This window comes from Manacus vitellinus, unplaced genomic scaffold, assembly GCF_001715985.3.
Source record: "Manacus vitellinus isolate BGI_N305 unplaced genomic scaffold, ASM171598v3 scaffold_20_pilon, whole genome shotgun sequence".
Classification (NCBI taxonomy): Eukaryota; Metazoa; Chordata; class Aves; order Passeriformes; family Pipridae; genus Manacus; species Manacus vitellinus.
Genome location: NW_021939471.1, coordinates 12386307 through 12413191, shown reverse-complemented (window position 1 = coordinate 12413191; position 26885 = coordinate 12386307). Strand labels below are relative to the sequence as shown.

Sequence of the window (26885 nt, the reverse complement as noted above, 5' to 3'; positions counted from 1 at the left end):
AATGAGCAGTGGGATGAGTAAGAGAATTTAAATTACCTTGTACTAACAGGAAAGCATGGCTAGAAGTTTCACCAGCTATATTGATTGCTTTCACCATGATGCTGGCAGAATCATCAGAAGTCACATCTCTGATGACTAATTCACAAACATTATCTTCAGGCCAATACCAATACACACGATCAGTCCTTTCAATCTGCACACCATTTTTGAACCACTGGCACTCAGGATCTGGTTTTCCCACCACTCTCACACGGAAGTGTGCATCTGTTCCCTGGGCTACAGTCTGGCTTTGAATTCGTTCAAGTATCTTGGGAGCCTCCATGCTTGGACTAAGCTCCACCTTCCCTGGTTTGATTGTTGGAATGGTGATTTTGCCTTCAGGAGGAAGTGCTTTCTTCTCTTCCTCTGGGATCTCTTTGGTCCAGTGAAGAAGTTCTTCTTTTGTCTTTCTTAGCATTTCTTCATATGATTCGTCTTTTTTGCGAGACTTAAGTTCCACAGCAGTGATGGCTTCATAGTAGCCCTCTTCTGTTCTACGCTTGAATTTACTACGCAGTTCTTCAGATTCCTCTGAAAGCTTCTCATGAGTGATTCTTTCAGCCCTTTTCAGTCTCACTACTTCTTTGGTTGTTGTTTCTGCAGGTTTGTCTACCTTCTGTACCTCAAAGAGAAGTTTCCCAGGTTCTGTCACTGCAGGTTCATGTTTGGGTTCAGGAGCACGACGAAGAACAGATCTGAAATCTTCCCTTTGCTGGATCTCAAGCTTCACCTTATGTTCAATAAAGCCTTCTGGATTCTCTGCAGTGACTCTCACCTCTCCTGTGTCATATGATTTGCAGTCCATAATATCCAGGTAGTAGATTCCATCATAACGGAGTCTAAACCTTTTGCTTTTACGGATGAGCTGTCCATTGAGGTACCAGTTGACCTTGGGCATAGGATAGCCAGTCACACGACAGCGGAATCGTGCTGTTTCACCTTCCAAGACTCTTGCAGGTTCAGGAACCAAAACAATTTCTGGTTTTTGTTTTTCCTTTTGGTCCAGTGCAACTGCAGGTAGAGCACCCTCATGGGCCATTCTTTCTAACTCTTCGATTCGCTGCAGTCCCCTTTTGCCTTCTGGCAGCTGGGATTCTTCCACAAGGCTTTTCTCATCCTTCACAATCAGAGTAGCAGAGGTATGGTCTGTACCATATTTGTTAGTTGCCCTACAAGTAATCACTCCACTGTCTCTGGAATAGGCTACTCCATAGTCCAGGCTGCAGTACCCAAACTCATTGATCATGCGGAGTCTGTTAGCTGCTTCCAAGGGTTTGCCATCATGCAACCACTCCACCACCATGGTTGGGTCACCAATTGGTGTAAGCCTGCATTCAAAGTGGGCTGGTCCAAATTGTTTGAGCCTTAGAGATGTGAGCTTCTTCTTAAAAAATGGTTTCTGTTGCTTTTCCTTGTCATAGAGATCTCCTTCCTCCCATTGTTCTTGACCATAACGCAAATGGAGAGGCTCTAACTCTGGTGCTGCAATCTCCTTGGCTTTGTAAGTTCCTTTTGGAATTATTAATTTCCTTTCTGGTTCAGGTTCTATATGTTCAATTTCAACATTTACTTTGCAGCGGGTAGTGTCCCGCCCAGCTTTATTGATAGCAGTAGCAGTATACCATGCAGCATCTTGCCTGGCAGTAGATTCAATTTTAAGGGCAGCTGCCCCTTTGGTTCCCTCAATCCTGAAATACAAAAAAATAAAATTAAAAAAAAAAAATTAACTGTTTTTCACTTTGTCATTCATTTTTACCCTTCTTCCAAATTAGATCAAAGCCTCCAAATGCAAATCTCTGGAGGTAATAGACATGTTGTTTATGTTTCTTCATGTTTATGAGGCACATGCCTAAGAATCAAAAAGATAAAGATAATAAAAACCAGTGTTGAATTGAGTGCCAGTTTTGCCTGCAGAGGACTTCAAAAACATAGGCAGAGAAAGTTCCCTAAATCTCCATTGTAAAAGCATTGGCTTTGCATAATACAACTATACAAATACACAAGCTGGAGAAAATGGAGTGAGTCCTACAAGCTATTTCATATCTCTAATCCTTGCTGCAATGTAAAAGCCCTTAGTGAATCCCTTCTCTGAAAGCAAGAGTATTCAGCACACTGTAGGAGGCATTTTGCAGGATGGTGATTATTAACTCCTTTACTTAAATAAAGTATTTTAAATAAAACAAAATGAAATTTCAATTGAAATAAAATTTAAATTTAAAATTAAATAAATATTCTAAAATAAAGATTCTTACTTTATTTTGGGGTATTTATGAGGCACAATGATGTCACTGTTCTTCAGCCATACAATGTCAGGATTAGGGTTACCAGTAGCTTTCACTGCCATCTCCAGTCTAGAGCCCTCCTTCACGCTGACATTCCTTAGCCTTTCCACAAAGTGTGGTCTGACTAGGTCTTCCTTAGCTGAAAGAGTAAGGGTAAGTTATCGCAAGAGGAAATGACATGGACATGGTTTTTAATAGGAAACACTCATCAGACTCCTACAAAGAGTATGTACAGTATATACCTTCCACAGTCAGTGTCATTGAGACTGAAGCTTTGCCTGCCCTGTTCTGAGCAATTACAGCCCATTCTCCAGAGTCATCAGGCATTGCAGGGACAATGATCAGTGACTGGGTGCCATCTTCTTTAATCACTATTTTATGGGTGTAGTCATTAATGACTTGTTGACCTGCAGATGCACATGAAAAGAAAACAGTTGCACTCAAAACAGTGTCTCAACAAGATGTAAAAAGCATGTAAGATGGTTTTTTTATAATTTGTTGATGAAAATGAGGCTGATATACCATTATGGAACCAGTATGTCTCTGGCATAGGTCTGCCAACAACTTTTAGGTCAAATCTTGCTGTCTGCCCCTGTGAACATTTAAATGATGTAGGTTTCAGCACAAAAACTGGTTTATACAGTCTCTCCAGTTGTCCTTCATCAGTTTCTTCTAATCTGCGGGCAGGAGAACGAGAAGGAGAACTGCGGGCAGGAGACCGGCTTGGGGAGCGTGGAGAAATAGACCTGGAAGTAAAAGATAACACAGATGTGTATGGCAATGTCATATAGAGGGGGGCTGACATGATAAAGAGATTTCAACTTTTGCCTTTATCATAATTTATTTAAAAGAGTTTGGCCAATTTATCTTTGTGAGAAATTTTGACAAATTATTTTTTATTTCCAGCCGATTTTCTTTAGATTTTTGAAAGGAATTTGTATAGCTGAATTGTATTAGGATATACCACAGCGAGGGAAATTTTGGGTATTGGATACTGCACAGATATAATCCTGTGTACATTTGCGTGGGGATGTGTATGTGTATGGAGACTGAACATGGCAACACTTGATTTTTTTCTGTCATAGAAATACAGCTATTTCAAGGGCAGGAAATAATAGCTGCACACTGCACTAAAACTCCAAGTGCAGAAATGTTTTTTTCCAGAACATTGTTACTTCAAGCAATAGATATGGTTATTGGCATTGTAAATCTGATACTGTGGCTGGATATGCATGTGAATGATAGTACTCTGGGAACTGCATTGCTCATTAAGAAGGCAAATCACACAAAGAGTTGGCATGTAAATCAATATAAGTCATGAAAACAGCATTTAGAACTTTTCCAGAAGTATGCAAACTCCAATCACTTAAGCTGTTTAACTGCTGAATAATGAGTTTTTGCTGTCTATCACAGCAAACTGAAGTCTCATGAAATTATATTACTGTGTACCTACCTATATCTTTTCATAACTTCTGGTCCTGGCATATAACCTGGAGTTGCAGTTGGTGCAACTGGCTCAACATACAGTTTTGCTGAGCAAATCGCATTTCCTTTCATATTGCTGGCAAAGACAGTATAAATTCCTTCATCTTCAGGTAAAACAACAGGCAAACGCAGACTGGCACTGCCATCCTGCAGAACTTCCATGTGGTAGCGCTCTCCGTGCCTTATGCGTTTACCATCTTTATACCATGCAACCTGCATGGAAAGAAACAAAGGACTGCTGTGTGAACTCTCCTAAAGAAAAAGATCCAGTAATGACCCATACATACAACATACTACAACTTCTAATTTTTCAGCTGATGCATCATCATAGCCCATGTATATGTATTAAAACATTAACATTTTTACTTGCAATAGGTAAGAATAAACATGTTTACAAAGTAGCCTGAAACATGAGTTTTGGAACTAGGAACAGATATATAACCCATTTCAATGAAGAGCAAAGTGACCTAGACTGGACTGCTACTGTGTTCCCCACATGTCCGGGCTGCCGCAGAGACACTCAGAAGCAAGACCAACTTAATTGGTAAACCTAACCTGACTCTGAACTGGCTAACCAACTTAGCACTATTCTATGAAGGGCAAAAGAAAAAATCAGCTTAATATCAATACAGAAGACTGGATTTCCTTTGAGAGTTGCTGGTTTTTGTGCAGAATGTAGAATGTCTGACAATGAGATGTTTTCCAAGGTATTTTTTCTAAGGATACCACCAGATGATTTTTTAAAAAAATTTAAGTTACACAGATTTGGGGTACCTTTGGCAATGGATATCCAGATGTCTTGCAGTGGAAAGTAACTCCTGTCCCTTCAAAGGTTCTATAATTCTTTAATCTTAAATCAAATCCTGCTTGTATAGCTTCAGATTCAGAAATATCAACCATCATCTCCTCTCCATCTTCTTCGAGTAGTTCATCTAAGGTAGTCTTAATAATTCTAAGTTCAATTTCCTTGATAAGTCTTTCTTCAAAAGAAGAAATATGGAATTCCTGTACAGAAAAACAAGACCATTAGTTCTCTGTGTCAGAAAATGACCTTGTAAATAAATTATTTGTATGGTATAACATCAGCATACAAAATTATTATTATGGAGTGCTGGACATACCTCATCTTCCACAAAAGTTCTGACCACCACTGTATCTTTTGCCATTTTCTTCCTAATTAGAGCTTGTTCTTTTTCATACTCTTTTTCAAAGTCACCATATGAAATAGGTGGGGCTACCTCAGCCACTTTAGGTTCCTGTACATATGCAGTCATCTGAGTTTGATACATCATTTCTTGTGATTTTATATAGGCTTCGTAATCAGCTAAGAATTGAGAACACATTAATTTTGGTAAGTTTTTTGTGGTTTTCTCTGGATGGAACAGCAAAAACAAATGCAAACTTATTTTACTGTTTTTGGTGATTCAGGCAGACTTTCTATCTGTTTAGCTAATAAATACAAATTGCAATACAAGGCAAAGAGTGATGTAATTATATGAGCTTTATAAACAGGTAAAAGTTTTACTGTGCTATTTAGATGTTCTAGTCCTCAAAGTGGACACACCTGTAGAGATGATTTTACTATTTCTTCACCATGATTCTGTCTTCTGCTAACTTCATACATTTTTACAGGGCAACTAAAAGAATATTAGCAACTTTCCCTCTAAGAGTATTACTGGATTAACCTTCTTTCCCCACATCACTCTCTCAATATCTTATGTAGACTGTTATGTTTGTCAACAAAAGAGTTCCAATAGCTACAGATTCTAGCAAAGAATAGTCCTTTAAGAACCTGATGCCAGATACTTGGTCTTGTAGAAACAGAGCCACCAGGTCTCCCTTTATGTTTCTTGAGCTGAATAAACTAAGCTGCCAAGATTTTGCAACATATCTGAAAATCTTTTTCCAATTTTAAAGTTAAGTTTAAGAAGTATTTTTCCCATATCCTTAATCTACAGTGTACCTTCTTCTAGTAAGGAGACCGTTGCAGAAGCTTCTCCATGAGTATTACGAACAACAATAGTGTATTCTCCGGCATCGTCAGCAAAAGTCATGGAAATTTCAAGTTTGCATTCCCCGGTTTCTCTTTTGTGACTCACTTTGTATCTATAGAAAACATAAAAGTAAAAAATCTCTATAATTCTGATGAACAGACATTTTAGTGAATTTGCTTTTAGTTATACAGTTAATGAGAATCGCTCCTAACTTGTACAAGACACAAAAAGAGAAAGTTTTGCAGGCAATTCTCACTCAATGAATTTGCAGGACCACATAGGAAAAAAATAACCATACTGAAACTGGAGTACCGGTCTACTTTCATTTTTTTGTCACTAAACAAACAGGATCCAAACACCAGTACTGAAATATCAGAGGTCTAGTTATCAGACAAAATATAATGGTATATGCTGTGTGCACACAGTTTGTCCTAATATGGGTCATTATAGCATGATTATTTCAAGAATGCTACAAATGTAAATTTTTTCTCAACTAGAAAGTGTGTTGCTTTCCATGGACAAAATTTGCATGGACAAAATGCAAACATTGAATAGACAGAATAAAACAAATGCAAAACTTCTTTCTGATTTATTTATAAGGATATGTAGTATATCTCATTTTATGGTCTTTTGAATTTTTTAATATTTTAAATATTTTAAAGATTTTAAAATTTAGTGGTTTTCTGAAGTCACACATTAAGACATGATCCTTTAATATTTCCATTTAAAAAAAAAATTTTTCACAAAAATCAATGATGTTATTTGGCTCAGCATCAGTAAGGAAATCAAAATTACTATAGTATCAATTAAATATTCTTAAAAATCATGTTTAAGCAGTTTTTGTGCATTGTATTCAAAGTACCTGTAGCCAGTCGTTAGAGGAACTCCACCTTTTTTCCAGTAGACATGTGGCTTTGGGTTGCCCCCTACTTGGCATTCAAATATAATGCTCCCACCTTCAATTAATTTATGCACCATGGGTTTTCTTATGAAGAAAGGAGGTATGGGTTCTCCCGATACTTCCTCTGCTGCAGCAGAGACATCTTCCATTACAATGTCCTTTGTCTCCACATAGCTGAAATAAGATTTCAGGGCAGGTAAGTGAGCTGATGTCTGAAGCTCTCATAAACAGAGTGCAAGAATCTAATGACTGCAGTAGGAGCAGTCTGTTTAGGACAGGAACTTTACCGTTTCTCTTCTCTAACAGCCTTCTCAGAAATGGTTTCTCGAGTCTCAGTTTCTTCAGTAACTGCAAGGCAAATATCATATAGTGGATTTTAAAATACTTTAATAAGCCTTAAGCAGTGAGTTTAGCTGACACAAGAATAGTAAATAGTTGTTTGCCTCAGAGGGCTAGGTACTTCCATTGAGGAAGCAGGTTAAGAGTCTCCATCTGCCCGTAATTGGCCTTTCCCTCATATTCTTACAGTCCTTTTACCTAATAGCCCTGGAATACAACTCAGGGCATATGTTCTGCTTTGGAACTGACAAAATGTCTATGATACATTACAAGTAATATACAGTTAACAAAATTATTAACTTCCTACAGTGACAAAAGGACCTGTCCTCGAGTTGCACCAAGGGAGGTTTAGTTTCAATATTAGGAAACCCTTCACTGAAAGGGTTATCAAGCGTTGGAGCTGGCTACTCAGGGGTCACCTGGGGCTGACTTTTAAATGCCACCTCCACCATGGAGGTATTTAAAAGATGTGTTCTGTGGCACTTAGGGACATGGTTTAGTGGTGGACTTGGCAGTTCCAGGTCAATAGTTGGGTTCAGTGATCTTAGGGGTCTTTTTCAACCTAAACAATTCTATGATTCTATAAATATACTTACCTTTCACATGTAAGTGGCAAGATGTGCTGACGCTCCCAGCCTTATTGGTAGCAGTGCAGGTAAATCTTCCACTGTCCTCTGCAAAGGCTTCGCGAATTACAAGGCGAGCAAGTCCTGCTTGAAAAGTGATCTGGAAGTCCATTGAGCTCTCAATCTTGTAGTCTTCTCTGTACCATGTCACGGTAGGCTGAGGATGACCAGATATATGGCACTCCAGAGTGACAGACTCACCTTCAGTCACAGTCTTATTTTTGAGGCCCTGTATGACAAAGAATAGGTATCACAGTCAGTATATATTTTCACTACTAAACAGACACTTAAGTAAGTAAAACCTATTTGAATGGAAAATTTAATATCTACTTCAGAAGAGTGTTCTGTTCAGCAGTGTATCCAAGAAAAAAAAAAGGCATTTTCCAAAGGGAAGTATTTGAAACTGGATTTTAGGATCTCTGAACATTACTGTTATTAATAAAATGAATTGGTAGGTTGATGTTTGTGCAGATAGGTCAATCTTCTATGTGACCTAATTGTGAAGATTCACCTCCTTAACAGACATCCGGAAGAGTTTGTGTCAAAGACAAATTATATGACTCAGTAAGTCTAATACAGAGTTAAAAAGATTAAATAAAGCCAACTTTCAATAGTTAGGTTTTCAGAGATGAAAATTAGATTAAAAAGGGTGAAAATGTATTGTAACTCCCCTAATCTACACACAAATTACTTACTGAGACTAAGGTGGGTGGAGTAGCAGGGATTTCTGCAGGCGCTGGAACTCTGGCAGTTTCTGTCACCTAGGTTGTTTAAAGGATAATTAATAAACACCTAACAAACTCAAAGACATAAACAGCATAAATTAAATAAGAAAATAAATCAGATAATGTAAATTCTTTGCTTGTCATTGGTAAATATTAGATCCTTAGAAAGATTTGTGTGTAACAGAAATACAAAAGCAGAATGTTTTAGAAGTGGAAAATTGCAGTAAGAAAACAACAAAAAAAGTGAAGCTATTCTATATTTTTAAGATGAAAGTTAGTCAAAGTGATAGAAATTCTCTTAATAACATACCTTTGCTTCACCTTCTTTCTGGAAGACCAGGTGTTCTTCCCTCACTGCTTCACTTCTAATGCTTGTCTCTTTTTTAGTTTCAACACCCTCTCCAAAGGGAAACTGTGGAGGGGCAACTGGCTCTGCTTTTATCCTGACTTCATGTGGCTTCAGCTGAGGAGGCTTCACAGGCTTGGTGATCTTTTGCACAGCAGAAGTAGCTGATAACTCTTTTTCTAGAGTAGCCATGGCAGATCCAGCTATTGAAACCTAAGGAACAGAAGAGAAAAAATTTCAGCTTTGTTGTTGTTTTGTTTTCAAAGGAGAGAGTATATTTCTTGAGCAGATAGCACATGCAGCAGTTGCTTCTTTAGTTACTTGGGTTTTGACACTGAAAAACAATATATACAAAAATGAATACTAGTATCACATTGCATCAGTAAAATACCAGCTATGTAATATCCTAGTATTATTTTTGATGTGTCTAACATTCAGATTTTTTTTTTTACTTTAAAATGTGATCTTTAAATGGTTAAGAAGTTCTTAAGTGCAATACAAGAAATGTCCTCTCTATTTCTTCACTTAAAGCCTTAGCTTTCCATTTAATTAGTCTGATACTGCAATAAACAATACTACTAATTACATAACTGTTGGTAATTAAAATAACTGAGAAGATTCAAAAATCTTATTATAGGTGAAATAATTTTTTAAAATATACACATATTTAAATAAAATATTTTAATAGTTTAGTTATGTTTTAGGAAAAAATAATTTTTAAAATTAAGGTGAAGAGAGAAAGTATGCTTGAATGACAAAATTAATTACCTGGGAAATTCTAATACTATGTGAAGGAGCCAAACAGAATGGTGGAAAGAATAACGTTAAAAAATAGATGGTGTCACATTATGCAGTCTGGATTTTTTCTATTTAAAAAGATAGCTTAGTACATATTAATCTGCAAGGAAGAAAAAAAGCACTCTTTCCAGTCTTCTAGTGAACTGATGCACGTAATAAGATTGAAGAGGGACACTTCTGCTCTTTGAAAAACATAATTTGCACAACAAATATCTACAATTTCACTATTTGACAGGAAGTACTGAAGCTGCATTCTCAAACAGATTATAAAATTGGTTAAATAACTAATAATTATAAATTGCATTTTAACAATTCATCTGTCTGTTTACAGCAGTGTTCTTCATTAGTCAAACAAGCTTACAAAAATAACTGTAGAGAGCATACAGCTCTTCTTGGGAAAGCATCACACTAGAGTGGGAGGAAAAGCCAAATGAAATAGGTCACCTACTGGGTATTGAAAATGAGCATGCTGGTCTTCTTGGATACAACTTTAACTTACCTCATAAGTATGATCTGGTTTAGGAACAGCAACTTTGGCAACCGTGAAATGAGGACTTGCTGTGCGGGGTCGTGGCTGTTCCACATGAAATATTTTCTCAGTTTCTGTTGCTCTTTTTATCTACACAAAGCAATGAAAAAAGTTGTTGAAAATGTGATGCTGTTCTCCAAACTGAAACAGATTTCACTGGGACATGGTTTCTGGAAAAGAATATGATGTAAATTGAGTCTAACCTCTTTTGATATATGAACTTCTTGCTTTTCAGCAGCTGAGATATGTTTCTCAGGAGGAACGTAGACAGTTTTAACTTCTTTAGTGACAATGTGATGTTCTGGTGGGGCCTCAGAAACATGGTCCTCTTTATAGCCATACTCCAAAGTTTTCTGCTTTACATGAGCTTCTTCTGCTTGTTCTGGTTGCCAGGGTGATCGAACGCGTGCCTGATCAACTGCTGCAACGACTGTAGCTACAGCTTCAGCCTTTTTTCCAGCTTCAGTCTATAGATAACATCGGCAGAATTTATACAAATATTCATCATTATTTTGAAAACTTGTATACATGACAAATAGTTAAAATGTTCAGTATATTCCAGACAAGGAGAGAGTGTAGTTATGCAAAAGTAATGATGTAAACCTCAAAAGTATACACCTGTAAATACACTTCAGAATCAGTAGATTCAAATACGTACTTTTTCTCTAAGTGCTCTGCACGTTCAGAATATACCTATGCTTCTCTGTTTATACATATCAATATTTGTCTGCAAGCTCATTTTTAAACTTTATAGTCATATTTGTCGCCACTTGTGTAAGAGTATGCAGGTATGTAAATGTGCACATAGTTTTAAAGTATGCTCATCAGCTCCATACAACCATTAGATATAAGGAATGTAAGGAACGTGTCCAGCATCTGATGTGACTGTATTTACTAAGAAATATACCCATAAAAACTTTTTCACGGGGATATTTGTTAATTCAGTGCTAATCTATTTTAAAGGATTTTACAAATGAAGGGAGACAGATTTCTGGTAATTTGGAAATAATGCATTTGTATCAGGACTTCTATGTGTTTCTAATAACTGATAAATATTGTCAGCTTCTATGTTATCAGGGTCCAAACTTCTGCCCTGTCAGCCAATAGTACATAATAGGATGACTACTAGTATTTTTTACCATTATTGTCATAAATGATCTGGATATAGCAAGAGAACACATGAAATGTATGCCTTGTAAATGGGAAAAAACCTAATAGATCATTTCATGCTTACTTTGAAATTGTTATCAACTTAAACTAAACTAACTTAAGTGAGGCCAAAATGTGATTGTTTACAGAGATTGTGTTTACTTATTAAAGTAGTATTTAGGTAACAAGGACCTCTTATTCAGTATCATTGCCAATTTCAAAATAATTGCTTATACTGACTTGCATTTGGCCCTAAATTTACATCATCTAACAAGCAATTGAAATTCCTTAGCAGATTGACTCCTCTGAGTGCATTTTATATGCTATGTTCATTTACTTATATTTTATAAACCTATTTTATGAAGGTGCTACAGTGAAGATACATAGATTTTAAATAAAAGCTGTTGGTAACTATGCTATTCTCCCACATATGAAAGTTCCTGGCTTTATTGTAACAGAAGACTTTTCTACTTTGACAGTCCTACTGGAACAAAGAAGTATCAACAAGTGCCTGATTGTCAGAAGTAATAAATTGGGCAGACCTGAATGGACATTAAAGTTTGTATTGTACAAAGAACAATTCAAATCTTAATAGAGAGGGGTTTTTTGTCTGACAACCATAAAGTTACAAGGAATCATCTTGTAGAAATAAGAATTGCAGAGCCAGAAATTTGAACAAGTAAACATTACTTGAATGTCATTGATAGGGAGGAGGCTGTCACAGAGAAATCTGGCTGTAGCCTTAAAGGTGACATTTCCTAACAGGGTGGAATATAAACGTCTTGATCACTAGAAACATAATCATACTGACTCTGTTACTTGACAATCATCACACTTAATGGATATGTTATCAGGAATTATTTTGAGAGCATTCTGTTGTAGCAAAACAGCTCTTAAGAGTGAGGTTTGCAGATAAACCAAATTGTAACAGTGCATTGGTTGTAATTTCTTGCCAGTTCTGGACACTGTGACTGGTGCTTTGGTTTTATCAGTGGCAATTATTTTTGGAACTACGGTAGTTTTCTTAGCCTCCTTTTTAATCTAGTTTTTATAGCAGACAAAAACGTTTCATTTACATATGATCTTGAAAGATATTTGAACAATGAGAAAACATTTTAGAATGGTAACAGGGAAGGAGAATTAAGTGGTTAGATCCTTGTGCATTGCACACATCTCTGTATTATATGTATACTGGTAAGTATTGTTACACCTTGGCACTTATTTGAATAAAAGTAATTATTTAAAAAAAAAAAAAAGTTAAAATGCATTTCAGGAATCAGTCAGTCCATTCCAAAAGTCAGTCAGAAAATAATTATGAGCATCCTATTAAGGAAAACAGAAGAGGAAGATAGAGGTGAAATAATTTAGTCTAATTAGCAATAGGTCAAAAAGTTTGTCAGTTGAATAATCGTAAAAAAAAAAGTGAGCTTGAAAAATATAGTTAGTATTTTTTGAGGAAAACATGAGGTTTGTAAAGAAGAAAGGATAAAAACCAGTTATGGTTATAATAGTGCTATTCACCTTTCCATGTGTTATGGTGATTTGTTCTTGTTTGGTAGCAATTCTTTCTTTACTTTTCGATATTGTGACCGGTGGTCTAGGTTTATCAGTGGTAATTACTACCTTAGGTACAGAAGGTTTCATATCTTCCTTTCTTATCTATTTTTTATGGTAAAGAAAAATAATAGTAATCAATTATGCCAGTTGTCAAAATTACACAGTTTTTTGGGAATGCAGGATAAGGTTTCAGAATGCATATCAATAAGATATAAGCATCACTTCAGAATTGGAATAATTCCTTTATAACCAAGTTATAGCCCATCTTATATGCTAGCTGAGAGAAGTGCATTCAAAGCCATTAAAATAGTGCATTCATCTGCACTGTGAATTAGAGAAGAATCTTGCCACTTCCTAGTTAATTGTGATGTATCATTGCTATGTTTTGTAGAAAATGTTTGAATAAAAATTATTATTACTGACTTAACATTTATTCCCATTAGTAGATAGAACTATTTCATCAGTTACTCCAGCAAACAGTGGTTCCACAGTATGGTCTAACAGATGCATTCAGTCCTCACACAAATATGAACTTCATTAAATCAAACTTCACTAAATATCATGTCCTGAAAGATAACCTTTACAATTTATATTCAGAAATCTACCTTCAGAGAAAAAAGAAGTCATTAAGCATCAGATGAAAATCTGTGTACCCTGGCAATAAAAGCCCTAATGCCCAAAGGATCAGAAGGGCAGCTGCACTCCTCTGTAGACAAAGCAGCTATGAGGTCAGTGGAACTGACCTGCAGTTCTGGCCTTATCTCTGGAATAACTTGCTTTATAAAGTTTTTATTTTGTAACCTTCTTTTCATAAAGAAGGACAGCAAAGTTACACAGCACATGTGATGAAGAATGATGTTTTATAAACTTATTAGAGTATCTCAATGAACTAAAGACTATAACATTAATTTACCTTTTCATGAGCTACATGCACCTGCTCATGTGTGGTAGATATTTCTTCTCTAGCTCTTGATATTCTTTCTTGTTCTCTGGCTCTGTCTGTGGCAATTATTACTGTGGGTACCGGAGTTTTCTCTGGTTCTTTTCTCACCTGGACATTTACAAATAAAGAAGTTTAAATGATATATTATTTTAAAATATAAGGTATGTGATTTTCAATGCATTTGGAAAAAAAGATAGAAAAAAGGGAGGAAGAATGTCAAACTCTGTATTTTGAAATCAACTGGTCTGGAGACAACAATAACAACATAAACAGACTTTGTATAAAAGATTTAACATAAAAACAATAAAACATTCCACAAATGCTTGCTTTGATATTGAAAGCAGTAATAAAAATTTGAAAAAATAGCTCAGAGAAAAACTGTCCTGCATTATAATCAGTTTGAGAAAGTGTAGGATATTAAAACCAAGTTTTAGGTAACTTTCACTTTGACAAGAATTCAGATGCCAAATTCAGGTGTAATGCCCAGGTGAATTTCTGTTTCTCAGTGCTTTAAAGATAAGTTACACTTTCTTCCTTACACATTTCAACTACATTTCAAATGTAATCTTCTCTATAAAAGCCAGTCTTCCATTAAATCATATTTTTCTGATAAAATACATGCTAAAATAATCTGAATTCAAAACATTCATCGGTATTTTCAAATTTGATTTTAATGCAGAATGAGTTTTTCCTCCTTTTTCTGACCCACTGTGCTGCCAACAAACAAAGCAGGCTACAAATGGCAAGCTTAGAGACAAAACCAGAAAAAAAAAGCGTAACCAAATTTAAGAACTATTTCCTACATATCAATTCTTTAAGTGATTATGAATACTAGCTAGTAAATTACCGTACAATACGTGAAAAAGAGAGTTTTTCTAAATTAATGTTTTGCGAGTTTATCTATCACATTCTTAGGTATTAATAGTGGAAGTGAAATAAAAAAGGAAAGACAGTTACCATCAAGGAGAGACAGGAAAATAATAGCAATGCAAACTGGGAGAGCGAACATATATATAAAAGAGAAAAATAGCATAATGGTATATCATTTGTCTTGTTCATAGGCTTGTCTTGTGTATGAGATATTAGATTTTTGAACAAGGTAGGGTATAACAATCACTGGTAACATTTGTATTCACCTTTTCATGAGAGATGTGCCTTTGTTCTTGTGAAGTGACAATTCCTTCTCTAGTTCTTGATATCACTGTTTGTTTTGTGGATTTATCACTGGTAACTACTACCGTTGCCTCCTTTTTCATCTGAATTTTTATAGTAACAAACAAAAAACCCAAGCCTTAAAATTCACTTTAACAAATTGACCATCAAAATAAGAGGAGAAGGAAAAATAAGAGAGGAATGCAAGTGAAGGAAAAATACTAAGGGAGAATTATTTTATTCCTGGGGGGGAATTATAAATGAGATATTAGAGAAAAAACTTCATCATTGTAAGAATAATGTTAGCAATGAAAAGGAAGAATACAGGGTCACTTTCATAGAAGGAATTCTTAACCTTAAAAACAGTGTAAGAATAATTAGTTCAATCCTGCTATGATGGAATGCAATGGATAAGTGAACCACGAGCATTTGTTTACATCTAGCTTCTCTGTATGAGTATGCATGCTTTTGCAGTGCACTGGGTAATATCTGGTTAATTCCTCACAGTCAGTCATGCCTTGTTTGCATGTTGGATGAAGGGATAAAAGGGAAATCAGAGAATGTCTGTGCTCTATTTCTACCTGCTCCTGAACAGGCTGAACGTGGACTGCAGTCATTGCTGTCCTTTTAGCAGTTTGCTCTACAACACCTGGAGCTGGTTCTCTCACCATGGCTTGATCCACAGCAGCAACAACCGTAGCAACAGCTGCTGTTTTTTCACTGTCCTTTCTCACCTATATTAGTCACATCAAAAAACATTTTTTCATGTTTTGCATACATTCAGAAGAAGCACAAAACAAGTACAGAGACACATGTTGCAAAGAAGCATTTCTGTATTTGCAGCAGAACTCAACAGCAGATACACAGGTTTTTACACACAGCCTCTCAGATGCCATTTAGCAGAACTATTCAGCAGTAGTGAGACCCCACATAAAGCAAACCCAATGTTTTTTCCAGTAATAGACTTTACCTCTCTAGCACCAGTCACCACCTCTCCAGCAGTAGCACCAGTAACGGTAACTTGTTCTTGGACCCCATATGTCCCCTCCCATCTCTCTTCAGTTATTTGGGTAGTGCTTGTAGATACTCTTGTTTCCTTCATCTGGGCTTCCATGGTTGCAGCATATCCTTCCTGCTTCCAAGGAGGAAGGACTTCAGCCCCAACTGTTGTCACTACATGTGGTTTACGGATTGGAGATGGAGACTTCACTGGTCTGATAGGGGAGGTGGAGATCCTTCCAGCAGGAGAAACCGACCTATTGAAAAAAATCAGAGTATTGATGTAATTAATCCAGTGTCATACAATGACAACTGTATAAAAAAACTTCGGCCTGAACTTGATTTCACTCCATAATTAGGGTACCTTCAGTAATATATAGTTTGATTTTAAAAAATTTTTGAGGTGTTTGATTTGTAAATTACACTAACCTATGTGCCTAACAATATGCCTAATATGTGTGGTTTTGTCATACTCATAACTGTAAAATGTCTTTGTAGTATCCTAGTTTCCAAAAAGAAATAAGAGCAAGTGGTAAAGGAAATTTCACTCAAGCACATATATTTAAAATATAAAAATTCATCATGACTTTCCATTTGCTCTACCCTAGTTCTCCTAATAGGAATAATATAAAAGGCTTACATGCTGTAAGTATTACATATTACATTCATAGTCCAGTCTCTGTAGAGAGACAAAATGGTTAATGTAACCAAACTGTGGCAAACACATAGAAAAACAACTGTATCTACTACTGTACCACATCTCATTTCCATGTGACATCCATACATGTACTCATACTCTAGGCAAGCTACTGATCAGTGCCTATCTTTTTCCCCATACTTACATTTATAAATCTCAATCATAATAATTGTTAGCCATTTGGAAAGTGCTAGTTTCTAAATTCTGAAAAATTCAATCCTAATCCTAGCAGACAGTTTTAAAGCATTTTCCAAAATACTTTAATAGGCTTTCTAACTTAGAATTTCTCGGAGTGGAATTTTTTTGTGCTGTATTTCCCAGAGAACGTTAACAAATAGCATCACTAGGGGGCAGCATCATCATTTACCTTTTTAGATATATTTTCTAATGTGTTGTGTTGTCTAAAAGTGGTCTGACTAGCAAGGGAATACAAACTTCTAGTTCCATATGCTCTCTAGATGGCACTATTTAATCCTTTTTCTGTGTTTGCAGTTAGCTAGGTATTGCTAGTTACTGTCAATCTGTTTCTTCTTGTCCTTTCAAGTTATTCTCAGTGGGGCAAAATTCACCGGCGTGCATAGCTCTGACAACTTAAATGGGGTTCTTCTGGGCACTCAGCCTGGAGATATTCCTTCCATGATGAAGCTGCTTCAGGATACTGCAACTGCAGGATTTCCAAAGCAATCTTCTCTTTACCTGCCTCTCAGCACAAATGTCATGGGGTCTCTGAGACCACTAGCCCTGCTCTTCAAACCACTCACTTTCCCTCTCAAGAGGTTCTACACAGCAGAGCTAAACTTCATTTTTCCATAACCACCTTTAGCTTGCCTACCTTCGAAACATTATTTCTACAGTCATTACCAGTACACACAGGGAACATGTGTTCACATGTTTTTCCATATCCTTTCATTATGTTTGTCACTCATCAATGCCATTGCTCTTTTCTCTAATCATCTAAAATAATCAAGGGCCAACTGCCATACTGTTTTCTTGCCTTTCATCATGATCTTGGAGCTTTGAGTGCTACTTTGGCTCTATACAAGGCAATCAAAAGGGATTTTCTTTCACACTGGACAGAAAGTGTACATAGGAGGCACAGACTTCTGGCAGTAGTGGCAAGTATAGCACATTATAACTAGCCACCAAAATAAACTCAGTAAGTAATAAGTACCATTTTATACCATGCTCTCATGCTACAGCATTACTGCTATACGTGAAAGTGATTCAAAAACAATATTGTTTGAAACAATGGTAGTTTTACCTTACTGGTGAGGGTGTTGGTGCTCTGACATGTCTTACAGGTGATGGTGATTGTCTAACAGGAGATGGTGATTGCTGTCGTGCCATCTGTGCTTTTGCAGCAGTTGGTGGGGTTGGTGATTTTGATGTAGGTCTAGGAGGCATTCGTGGAGGTGCTTTGTGTGGGAGCTGTTGGGCGGCTGCACCTTCTATAATCATTTCAACACTTGTAAGTGATCTGGCATCAAAGTGGGCTTCAGTCTTCTACAACGAAAAACAAGAGAAAAATACTAGGGTGAGATACTGTAGAAGTAATCATCCACATTTTAGCCTTACCTGCTTTTTTTTTTTGGAAATTATACCTTTTCAATTCTGGCTTGTCTTGTTTGTGAAATCTGAGCAGTCGAAACAATTGTCTTTGTCTTTTTAGCAGGAACGGCTTCTTCTTCACCTTTTGGGAGAGAAAACGTGGTCAGGAGAACTTCATATGCCAACAATCAATAAACAGTTGCAGAAATGAATGAAAGGTCAATTCCAACTATATAAAAAATTATATAAACAACAGAAAAGTAATTAAGCAACTATCTTTTTTTCTGCAATATCTATAGACCAATAATTGTGAAAATAGTTGAAACAATATTACTGCACTAAGTCATTAGAAAAAAAACACAAAAAAACCAAACCAGAACACATTTATTGTTGATTCTTCATATCAGTCCTAGATCTGAAATGATTACAGAGTCTGGAAGCCTGAATGAGGTGAAATCCAAGCAAGAGTACTCTGGGTAGCATGACTCACAGCTACAATTCTCTATCTAAGAACTGTCTTCATCCTCGCCTCCCTCATTTACAACACCTTGTACAGTTATGCAGTCTAATATATTTATTCTATCAAAGCCAGCTATCAAATACAAAACGAGAAAAACACAAAGTATCCCACACTTTTATCTATCTATTGTATCTTGCATTTAAAGAAGACCCATTCTGGAGAAAAGGTCCTTTTAAATCTCAGAAAAAAACCTTTGGCAAATTTCATCAAAGACACTGCTTTTTTCACAGCAAGTTAATAACTCCTTAGAAAGAAGTTATAAATTAACTTATTGATATCACATCGATGAAGTGCTGCGTATTGAACCACTGCAATGAATGGTCTCCTATTTTCATGGCTTGCAACTTCAATTCTGTTACCTTGAATTAGAAGTTCAGCTGTTGAAGTAGCACGTCCCATACTATTTGTGGCATTTACTGAATAGGTGCCGGAGTCTTCAGGGTATGCTTCTGCAATTATTAGGCTGTAAAGGTCTCCTTCTTGTAAAATTTTAAAATCGGGGGAGCTTTTGATTTCTACTCCATCCCGATAGAACTTCACCACAGGTGTAGGGATTCCAGTCACTCTTACATCAAGTCGAACTTGACTTCCCTGCCTTGCAGTCATGCTCTGTAGTCGTTGTGAGAAGTTTGGTGGTGCTGTTCCAGCTGCATTTTTATTGAAGAAGTAAATAGAAAAACAATAGTGTTTGTTAAAAAGAACTGTAAGGACTAGATATTTTCATTACTAGACGTGCACAAGGTCTGTTTTTCTTTCACATGCTACTGACAGATGATAGAAACTTCTGAAACATTCAAAACATTAGGAGTTGATTAACTTTTTTCTTGCATTTAAAATTACTGATATTTTTGATTATGCCCATAATTGCAAATGTTTCTAGAATTACTGATACACTGATTATAACCATAGGCATTAAGCACAGACTCTGGAGTATGGCCCTTTATGTGAGTTAAATATCATTTATTTCATTAAATATCATTAGGGTCTCCATCCTGAAGAACTTTATCCTTTCTTTTATGAGTAGTTTGAATATACCCAGTGTGACAGATCACAAGTGGAGGTATAGAGGGCTCAGCCAGAAGCTTGCAATTGTGAATAGGAGTTTACAAGATCAGGATTAAACTTTATACAGCTAAAGTATACAGGACACCATTAGACATTCCTGGTGAGAACATATGCTGAATTCTAGACTGCTTTAGGAAAAGGAGAGTGGTTTGCTATATTTTGCTGACCATATATTTCAAATCTGAACTTTTTTCATTATCTGTGAGTCTTCTGCTATCACTCTCTTTCTCACATTGCTATCAGACAGAGGAGCATTTCTTTAGCTGCATTATACCTGTGACAAGCAGCTCAGCAGTACTAGTTGCTTGCCCAGATCCATTGGTGGCTTGTACGGTGTATCTTCCACTGTTTGCTTCTGTCACGGTGGGGATCACCAGTTTAGCGCGGCCATCACTAAACGAGATCTGCACACCGGGCAGAGTTTCAGCAGAGAGAACCTGGCCATCCCGATACCAGTTCACCTCAGGAACTGGGAAACCTAAAAAAAAAGGAAGACAAACGGAGACTAAGATGCTATGAAATGCCAGATATAAAAAATTACCATAATATGCACTTGTGTATTCATGGTTATAGTGGAGCATAATGGCATAGGCACTGATATATGGTTATATGTCCAGTGACACAGTGGCAAAGGAATTGTAGAAAGGTCTTTAAAATGCACAGAGCAATAGGGCAGCTGCACAAGCTCCTGCATTTAGGAAATCACTTGAATAATGAAGAGACTGTAGTGTTTGGCAATCCTGTTCAGGAATAAAAGTTCATCATAATCATGAGAGGGATGGATTAAAGCACATGAGGTATTTTTAAAATTTATTTGCTAGTATCTAAGAAGGACTGCTTATTGATAACAAATTTATCCTGTCCAATAATTTGGAGACAATGTAAAAATCAGTACTTCCAACCAAGTTAAGTATTTTTCTAACACTATATAGTTTTAGAAAAATGAAGTGACAGAAAAAGTGACTGCTGTAGACATTAAAATCAGGTGCTATCCAAGTTTTGGGGTTTTTGATTCCTTTTTCTCAAATTTTTTGAGTTTGATGACAACAGTCATCTGGAACCTGCTGATCTTTTCAAATATATTGATCTTGTTCAAATATATTATTCTTTTGTTATCAGGGTCATGAGCAAGACTCTTCTGGTCAGAAAAAACTAATAGTGATTTTAGATTCCCAGTGGAAATTTTTTTCACAGTTTTCTACTCAGACAAATTTATTGAGCAACTGAAATCCATTTGATGAATAAATAAAATTTTTATATGAGCCATGTAAGCAGAACAGCTAATTTAAGGAGCTAGTTCCAGCTCAAAGTCCTTTTTGTAGTCCTAGAACACCACTTCTTCAAAAATTAAAATTCCTGCAAATTCACTTCATTTATTTCTCCACTCAGCCCAAATCACCAACTGAACTGCACTGGGGCTCAGGAATGAAATCCGAGACTGTATTTGCAATTTTCCCAGTTCTATTCCGTGGTTTGGAAAACCCCAGGGTCACAGAATTCTGCTTCCTTTCTAGTGTATCCCTCCTATAAACCAAGTAAATCATTAGTGATTTTAATGTGCCAGGAAAATGACATAAAACAAACTCTCACACACAGTGTGGACAGTTTTAAAGAGGATTAGAAACCAAAAGCTAAAAGTACTTCTAAGCATTATTAATTTCATAGATGGAAGTTATCAAACAGCCCTGATGGGAACGTATAATTCAATTTTGTACCACTAGTGTAGGACAACTTGGGTATTATCACCATAAACACTGAGTATTCAGCAGATCCCAGTTATTCCATTCAGATCTATGTGTCTTCAACATTTTGTGAAAATCAGTTTAAAAACATTTTAAGGTAGGCGACCAAAAACATGTCCTCTATAGAGAATTTCTTGTAACATCAAAATGTTTTATCTTCTTGGGGCAGCATTATATGATTAGCAAACATGGGAGTTTATGTGGGACATTGAAAAGGTCTGCATTCTAGAAATGGAGTATATTTTGATGCCTCAAACTGCTATATCCAAGGGATCCAAAGTTAGAAGCCATTTTGAAAATCTAAGCCCAAATTTATAATTAAAAAAACTCAACTCCACAAATTTACTAGCACTCTGCTATCCCATGCCACCAAACTAGGCACTAAATGGCAAGATCTACCTCAGATTATAGATATTTTTACCTGGTCTATACAGTATAGGGATTTGCTTCTACATGTGCCAAATGACACTATGATTTGACTATTAATTATTAGGACAATCTTTTTCATTTTGTTCATTTTTCATTCAATTGTCCTTGAGGTTTTTTGAGCTTTAATGCCAAAAAGAAGAAAATCAACCCAAAGTGCCTCAAATCCACTACTAAAGTAATTGAATTCAATGAGACTCTTCTGACAATAACGTGAGAGGAACTGCCAATCTATGTGCTGTGTTCAATCTATGTGCTTGTGTTCAATCTATGTGCTGCTTTCAACAATAAGCAGAGTTTAAAGGTTGTCTTGCACTGGGTAATACCTGTGCAAAGTTCAAAGAAAGGTAAGCAGGGTACAGGTTTCTTTATGAAAAAAATCAAACCTGATCAGTGCTGTGGAGACATGAGGATGGGCACAGTTCTAATGCTGGCAGAACTTCTGACTTCCTTGTCTCATGACCCCTCAGCCACTGCTGACCCAGCAGGACTCCCACTGCTCTGGCATTTACTGCTTTTAATGACAGGGTTTGTGCGTTCTGTGCTTTCTGAGATTTCTGTTACATGCTGGGTATTTTTGTCTGGTATCAAACCTTTGTAATGTGGCACTTAATTTACAGTCTAATATAACAGTAAAATTCATTTGTTCTACTTTACACACAGTAAAATTGCATCTCAGGTGGTCGCTAAGCCCTTCTGGATACCCTTAGATTAACTGAACTCTTCACATTTGAATTGTAGCTCTGTATTAATATTTGACTTGTATATAAAAAGCCAGTGTTATCAGAGATAAAAAGAAATTCTTCATTTCAAATTCACAATATTTCATTATGGATAGGAAGGGTAGAATAAAGCTGTGTAGTCCTTTATGCAATTAGTTCAAGAAATAAAACTCTCCTATTTGTAACGCCTTAAAAAAACTAAATGGCAAGCCACTGTTTCATCTTTCAACATTGGTGGATGCTTTTGGGGCAGGAAAGATATACCAGAATCTCACAATGGGAACAAAAGCTAACAAGAGATTGACTTGCAAGATATTTGAAACTAACATCCAATATGGCATATTATTAGAAAAACTGATGTAGCTTCACTTAGTAAGAAATCAGGTTCCCCTCCCAAGTATTCCATGATATCACACAAATGAAAATAGCCAATATCATACACTGAGTCATATTAACATCCTATCTTGTTCTGATGATATATTTACATATATGTAATAATTATAAGTATTGTAATCAACCATGGAAAAAACTTTTCACAGAAAATTTTCAGTGTACAGGCAAGAAGAGAAGATCAGGGCAATTAACTGAAGATCAAGGGCCAAAGAACAGAATATGGCATGAAAAAATATCATGGATGTAGACTACATGACATGTGGGCCAGTGTTATCCGAAGGGACCAGGGGATGAACCACAGTGGATTATAGATGTCAGAGATCTTTATAGTTGGACAGATCATGTGTTTGCACCTGTCACAGAGCATCTGAGTAGTATTTTATGGTATGTGGATCATCACATTGCTAATGCCTGTAAGACAATATAATTCCATCAGCAGAGAACACATGTCATTTCTCCTTAGTCACTGCCGAGGTCAGAGACACTCTTAGAACAGGGTGTTGGTTATCTGGTAACGTTATCTCAGGAGTTTGCATGGGGTCTTGCACAAGATAGGGTGTTTGAATACCATGTAGACTGGAGAAATGAAGTATCCTTTAAATTATATGGAATCTGGCATCTTCAACTCACATCAACATCTTAAATTATATTAATCCAGCCTTGAGCTACCATCATGACCACCATACAAATCTATTATCTAGCATACTAGGGTTTTCTACCCTTTTCAGTCACCAGGTGGACCTAGATTTTGTGCTTTTAACCCCGTTGATGGAACTCTGGAATTAAGTAAACTTAAGGACACAGGAGGGAGAAATACAGCTTAGCTAGAGTAAGAGTAAGGCTTAGCACAAGGTCATTGAAGAGCTAGCACAAGCCTTGCCCTTTGCACCTTCACTCCTCATTCTGTCCAATCATCATTCAAACAAGATTATTCTCTCTATACCTGTATAAAGTTCCCTTATTAGCAGAGTATGTATCCTTATGTGTATATTTTAAAAGTATTTACCCCAGTTTTGCTGGTTCTGACATATATGAGAATTAGACACCAGTGGCATGGCAGGATGACTGCCTACTGCTTGGTCAGTAACTTTATGCAGCCTGTTTGTAGATATTTGACAGCACCTCACAGTGCTGATCAGTACTGTATAACATAGATATATATCCATATTTCAGTACTCATCTTTACCCATTCAGATCAGATTATGATCTATAGAAAGTGTTATCATTTTTCTAAGCATAAACATTAGGAAAAAATAGTAATAAAAAATAAGAAATCTTGGAAGAATGAAGCAAAACCTTACCACTAATATGAGCCTCAAAGGTTGCGGCACTACCCTCCAGTGCCACAACACTTTGTAATGGCTGCGTAAATGTTGGTGCTTTTGTCGTCATCTTTACAGGCACTCTGTAAAGCAAGCAAAAAAACCCCATCATTAGAGATAAATAGTGACAATGTTATTATACGCACTCCTTTCTTGCTAGATTTTAAGAGTACTTGTAATTATTTTCAGAACAATTTACTCTAGTAAGTTTTAAATCAGAATGACCTGGTGAAATGTGAAGAGTGTAGGTTTTGACAAAGTTGTATGGCAAATTATTCTTAGAGAATGCTTGGCTGAGTTGGATGTGAAACCATTATCTTTAGTGGAGCTGTGCTTTGGCATTGCAAGTGTGCAGCAGAAGACAAAATTCTGCTTGACTCACTGCATGACCTTCCACAGGTCATCCAGCCTCTATTCATCTATTAACTTTTTTATCTGAAGAGAAAATAATTTCCATGTATAATTTTTTAAGATGTTTTGTTGGTGCAAAGCATTTGCATTCTCCAATAAGAATATATCTAGGTCACTAAGCAGCAACTGAAAGAATGTGAAGGTCTTCAATGTATTTGGCTCATAATAATGATCAAAATGACAGAAGACAATTTTAAAAGCAGTCTGTAAGTAGTGAATAATTTCTTTTCACAGAAGCATATTGACATTAAAGATGCAGATAAAATTCTAGTCTTTCTTAGAGAGTATTTCAGTGGAATTTTGAATATGGGAAGACAGCAACCTCCGAAATGTGAGCTAGGATATAAGGTAGCCACTGACACTGATGGCTTGAACAACTGCAGAGCCATGTGAAATCTGAAAGAAAGTTTGCTTTCTCTTGCTATGCCAAAAGATCCTACTTTGAAATAGCACACTACACTAGAAAAGCTTCTGTGTCAGTCTTTTATATTTGCCTGAACATATTTATTTACTGATGTAAAATCATGTGGTTATTAAAAATGTAGCTAGTATCTTTTTAATAGTATTATACATCTATTAAAGTTACAATGTTTCTCATAATAAAATTCCCCTGAGAGCAGATCAAGTCTTAACAAACAAGAGTTAGCCCCACAATTCTTTCAAGCCAATCTTGCTCACATATTTACTTCAGTTTACTTTGGCTTTTGTGCCAGATTTTGTGACAACCCCAAGCTTAACTCAAAAATGAGAAAGCAAAGTTTCTTTCACTCTGAGTCAAATTTATTTTACCTTTCATAGGGGTAAAAATTCTTCATTACATGAATGCCTTCATAGAAGTCAGGGCCTGATGCGTACATACAGTAAGTGTATAAGGGCAGAACTGAATAATGTATCAAGATTTTCAGCTCAAGTTATGACTATGTTTTGAAGCTCAGCTAAAATATATGGAAACATTATGAAAGCTTGTATATATATGTAGTTTCCTTACTTCAGAATAGATCAGAAATAATTCAATTAAGTAAAACTGTCACTGAGTTCACACAAAGTTTATCTCTTTCATTGTCTAGGCAAATTCTGGTGATGAAGATCTGATCTTATAAGGCTTCTTGTATAATTAGAATTGAAAGTATGTGTCTGAAATGTCATGTTCCAGAAATAACCTTTGCAGCTATGAATGACAGCAGACAAGTGTTCCAGAGCTGCCATGTAACCGATACCTTAGCAGTTGTTTCCCTTAAAAAGTCATCAGTGCTTAGCTGATACCATATGCATTTTATCAGAGCTATTCTGGGAGCTTCTCAGTTTATCTCTCAGTAGCATAACCTTGAACACTCCCAAGAGAAAGGAGTTTTTAAGTTAAGCACATGTTTCCATACACTTTTAAAATCTTAATTTATATAGTCTTTAACAATAAAATATACTGTAAAAAAAAAGTTTTGCTGAGAGTTACCAAAGCTTACTCCAGTAATTTAAGATATAAACTTGACAGAGAATTTAAGTGCTCTGTCTATTCCTGAAACCTATACCCCCCCGACCAAATTTATAAAAAATAGATTGTATCAGGATTATTAATGACCGATAAAACCTTTTTTACACCAGTAGAAACATGCTACTAACCTGATCTCTCAAAGTGCCTGCAAGAGTGGGCTAAGCCCAACGAAATCTTCTTGAACGACGTCCTTATCCCAAGTACGATTTTTTTAGACAATCCCAGCATGAGAATTGTAGAGCCTCTAATCATAAAAAACAAAACTACACGGTCTTGACAGTGTAGTTTTGTTTTTTTGCAATCCCTACACCCGAGGCGAGGCGGGGAATGCACGACTGCTCAGAAGTGCTAACATAGTTGTTTCACTTTATATACCCCAGCTCTGCTGACAGGTCTGCCTCATCATGTCAGTGCCAGTTCTGATTGGTTTCCTAAAAGAAAGTATCCTGTGAGAGGGGCTTCACTCTCTGTAACCATACACCACCTGTTGGTTTTGATTGACAATCCTAATTTTGGAGGCACAAAAGGGATTCAACAAGGAAACCTCAGCCGTTCCAAAGCTTTTGATTTATAATTCAATTTCATTTATAATGTGCAGTTTACAAGCCATTGCAAATTTCCTAAGTCACAATCTCAAGACAAAGAAAGTAATAAAGAAGCATTTTAGCAAAGCATATGAACAAGTC

General features: G+C 36.3%; 1 protein-coding gene across 1 annotated transcript in view; it reads right to left on the bottom strand.

Moving 5' to 3' along the window:
• TTN (titin) overlaps window positions 1-26540 on the bottom strand; it is a 241352-nt gene extending 214812 nt beyond the window's left edge. Inside the window, exons 1-26 of the mRNA XM_018071672.2 lie at window positions 26328-26540; window positions 24279-24382; window positions 19969-20172; window positions 18989-19276; window positions 18163-18251; window positions 17823-18064; window positions 15836-16121; window positions 15447-15599; window positions 14850-14969; window positions 13684-13821; window positions 12735-12872; window positions 10268-10531; window positions 10035-10154; window positions 8702-8950; window positions 8362-8427; window positions 7637-7895; window positions 6989-7049; window positions 6663-6875; window positions 5770-5912; window positions 4928-5130; window positions 4581-4811; window positions 3775-4019; window positions 2844-3067; window positions 2564-2728; window positions 2292-2460; window positions 37-1727 (exon numbers count right to left, since the gene is read on the bottom strand). Of these exons, the coding sequence (XP_017927161.2) occupies window positions 37-1727; window positions 2292-2460; window positions 2564-2728; window positions 2844-3067; window positions 3775-4019; window positions 4581-4811; window positions 4928-5130; window positions 5770-5912; window positions 6663-6875; window positions 6989-7049; window positions 7637-7895; window positions 8362-8427; window positions 8702-8950; window positions 10035-10154; window positions 10268-10531; window positions 12735-12872; window positions 13684-13821; window positions 14850-14969; window positions 15447-15599; window positions 15836-16121; window positions 17823-18064; window positions 18163-18251; window positions 18989-19276; window positions 19969-20172; window positions 24279-24369 (6052 nt within the window). The 5' untranslated portion in view covers window positions 24370-24382; window positions 26328-26540. The remainder of the gene's footprint in view (window positions 1-36; window positions 1728-2291; window positions 2461-2563; window positions 2729-2843; window positions 3068-3774; window positions 4020-4580; window positions 4812-4927; window positions 5131-5769; window positions 5913-6662; window positions 6876-6988; window positions 7050-7636; window positions 7896-8361; window positions 8428-8701; window positions 8951-10034; window positions 10155-10267; window positions 10532-12734; window positions 12873-13683; window positions 13822-14849; window positions 14970-15446; window positions 15600-15835; window positions 16122-17822; window positions 18065-18162; window positions 18252-18988; window positions 19277-19968; window positions 20173-24278; window positions 24383-26327) is intronic.
• Between the last annotated feature and the right edge of the window lie 345 nt (window positions 26541-26885).